We start from the raw sequence: 3,265 nt of genomic DNA, 5'->3' as shown, positions 1-3,265 counted from the left end.
TATAATTTAGTTGCCTCTGATTCCAAGTCCTTCAAATTATTAACACGAAGAGAAACAGATTTTGCAGGAGTTCCAATCCCCCTAGGGATAGTGTGAATTGACTTTTAACTCAGTTTTCGCCCCTTCTTCACCACCACTGCTTATGCTGGAGAAAACTTTATTCAAATCTGAAGTGACTTCAACACCGATCCCCAGCCGCTGGATATGATACCTTGACACCTTGGCCCGTACAGGGTTGGGGTCCACAACTAATGCTGCCATGCCTTGAAATTCTGATGAGACAGCATTAGACTGTTTGTTAGTTGGCTGGCACTTGCACTCATTGGATTTGGAGCATCCACCGGAGAAAACGGCAGTAACCTCTAGGAATCTCATAGCGACCATGTCCACATCGTTGGGGCACCAATTGTTCACCTGAATCTCCTTGAATCAATTTGCAGATCCCGGCATCAGGTGTTGATGCTTGAATCAAAGGCCCCTGCATAGGAACTGGCCGCGGAAATGGAAAACGCATATTCTGGGCCATCTAGAGAACTGTAAACATTAAACGCACTGACACGTGCCAGAGGACGGAAAAGGGTAGGTGGGTCTTCTTCAGAGTAACTACAGCTCCAAGCGTAGTGTCCTCTCCAAATGGAATCTGACTTAAAAGCTTTTCATGTGCCAGATTATGCTGATACGCAAATCTTTATAGATACCACGATACCACGCCCAAAGAACTCCTCTTAGGAACACAGAGTCGAGATCCTCCGTCAGTTGGAGCCTGTTCACTAGCGAAAGCGTCTCTGTCTGCATAGCAATGATGATGACAATGGCGGCGATGGGATGCTTCTCAACTTCGGCAGTGTCGGGTTTGTTGTCGTGAGGAGTTATTACCGGCGGTGACTCTCTGGAAAACCGGTGAGAGTGTTGTGGTGTAGAGAGAGAAGGTAAGAAATATGAAATGGGAAGACGATGAGTTTTGTATAGGATATGATCTGGAAGTAGCGGGTATAGAGGATGGGAACCTATGGTCATGAGAAGGATAAGATTTAATGGGTGAGGGTGAAGAATGGATATGTGATGTTAGAGAGAGAAAAGGTGGTGGCAAGCGTACATGGGTATGAGATGAGAGATATGTGCATGGGGCTCCATCCACGTGAATGAGAGGTGAGTAACGGGTTTGATGGGTGTGAGGAGGTTTAAAAATATGGGTATGGAGGTAGAGTATTATGGGATATCGAAGGGATGGGTGGTGAGAATGAAGTAGGAAACGTGGGTATTATGGGTGTGGGAAGTATGGAGAGTAGCCATAGCCGCATGCATGAGTAGGGTGGAGGGTGAATGGGAGATGATGGGCATGACAATGGGCTTGAATAGGGATGGAATCATGTGGGCACAAGATGAACATGAGCGCGGAATGAACGTGATGCAGCCACGCATGGCCATGCATGGTCACGCAAGGATGGTATATAATGGGTTTGGTGTAGTGATGGATATACGGTATATATGATGAAAAGAATGGGTTAAAGGTGGTGGATATACGGTATATATGATGAAAAGAATGGGTTAAAGGTGGCCAAATGTGGGGAGGAGTAGTGGCAATGACATGAGAGAGGTTTACAAGCAAGTTGGGAAGATATTGGGATCGGTAATTTTTGGCAAAGCTCTTTCCCATTTCCACAGTCCCTCCATTGTTGAAATTCCGTTCAAATGCTCCATCTCAGAATTGACTCATTAAAAACAGTTGAAGCTCTCATAGATAACTTGGCAACCCTCCAGGAAGATTTATTGCCATATAGTAACAGATTGATGAGACTCAAACATCTCCTGAAGATACTCTCACATTCCCTTCATTTGGCCTTCATCTGACTCGGTGCAAAGTCAGATGTTCTTAGGATGTACTCCTGAATAATTTCCACAAAAACTCCAAGGTCCACAGTACCAGATTGTCAGAAGAGTGAAATGTTTCAACAATAAGATCATTAAATCTGGGATAACTTGTGCTAAATCTGGGATGAAATGATCTCTTCTCTGAGATGATAGGCTACATTACCTCAATAATAACAACTCCCCTTTAGCAAATAACTCTGACCCTGATGACATCTTCCCATTACAGCTTCGTACCCAAGAAAGCCCATACACCAAGAACAGAGAGAAAATAGCAAGAAAGCAGAGCAATGAGAGAAGAGAAATAGGATGAAGTATTAAGGACCATACTTCATTTCCTAGTTGGTGGGCTTGTAGATGGGTGGCTTAAAAAGGTTTATTTCCATTAAAAATGTCACAGAGCAGATAAAATGGGATTAAAATCAATTTTGAGCACAAACAGAAGCAATAGAGGAAATAACAACTATGAAGAATAATAATAAAAAAAAACAATGCATCATCCAAAGGTCAGTAGCAGCACGTCTTGATAAAAATGGATGAAGAGAAAGAAAAGGAAAACTTACTTCCTTGTTTGCTCCCTGGTTTTCTCAAACTCTGCTCTCCAGATATCCTCCCAAAGATGGCCCTCAAAATACGCCCTACTCTTCAAACTTACTCCTTAGGAAAATGAGAATCCCTCTGTAACCCTACACAGAATATCCTTAAGGCTCACTATCCCTCCCTGCAACTCCCAACCTGATACTCACTGTAACTCCCCGCCTCCACCCAAAATCCTCTTCTCTTTTCTTCCCTCAAGCTCTCACTCAAAAACCTCCCCGTAACTGCTCTGCTCCCTCTCTAAAAAAAAAAAAATCTCCTAGACCAGAAGCTCCTCCCTGCCAGAATCATGCTCTTTCTCACCCCCCCCCCCCCCCCCCCCCCCCCCCCCCCCAAAAATAACCAAACCAAAGGTCCCCTCTCTAAAGCTCCCTCTGCCCCCTTCCTAAAGCCCCGGATACCTCCAAAATATCTCTCTTTTTCACTACCGGATTTGCCCCTCTAACAACCTGCAGAAACAGCCACCAAAAGCACCACCCCCTCCCTGCAGCTGCAAGCCTCCACTCTCCCAGGCAGCTGGCAGCCTCTCTCCTCTAACGGCCAGGAGATTCTCCTTCTAGAACCTTCTTAATAGGTGTAGCCCCCTCATAGGTTCTCTCAAGTCACTACCATGATTCCCTAGCAAGCCCTCAAGAGTCGACACGTGGCTAGCCAAGGCTCTTCCACGTGGCAAAAATCAGCTGCAGCAAAACAAGCCCCACATGGGGGTCTACAATTATATTTGTACATCCAAATATCGCAAATGTATTTTAACATGGGCTATGAAGTTATCCATTAAAATATATATTAAAGACATCAT

The 3,265-nt window shown here is 44.7% G+C and overlaps 1 protein-coding gene across 1 annotated transcript; it reads right to left on the bottom strand.

Moving 5' to 3' along the window:
• Positions 1 to 449: 449 nt before the first annotated feature.
• Positions 450 to 889, bottom strand: LOC117910514 (the record flags this gene model as incomplete). The annotated part of the gene is made up of 2 exons (XM_034824593.1): positions 450 to 640; positions 699 to 889. Coding segments are annotated over 2 exons (382 nt in total), but the record flags the coding sequence as incomplete, so codon positions are not given.
• Between the last annotated feature and the right edge of the window lie 2,376 nt (positions 890 to 3,265).

The sequence above is a fragment of the Vitis riparia genome, unplaced genomic scaffold, assembly GCF_004353265.1.
Source record: "Vitis riparia cultivar Riparia Gloire de Montpellier isolate 1030 unplaced genomic scaffold, EGFV_Vit.rip_1.0 scaffold765_pilon_pilon, whole genome shotgun sequence".
In the NCBI taxonomy this organism is placed as follows: Eukaryota; Viridiplantae; Streptophyta; class Magnoliopsida; order Vitales; family Vitaceae; genus Vitis; species Vitis riparia.
This window is presented reverse-complemented; position numbering and strand designations above follow the sequence as displayed.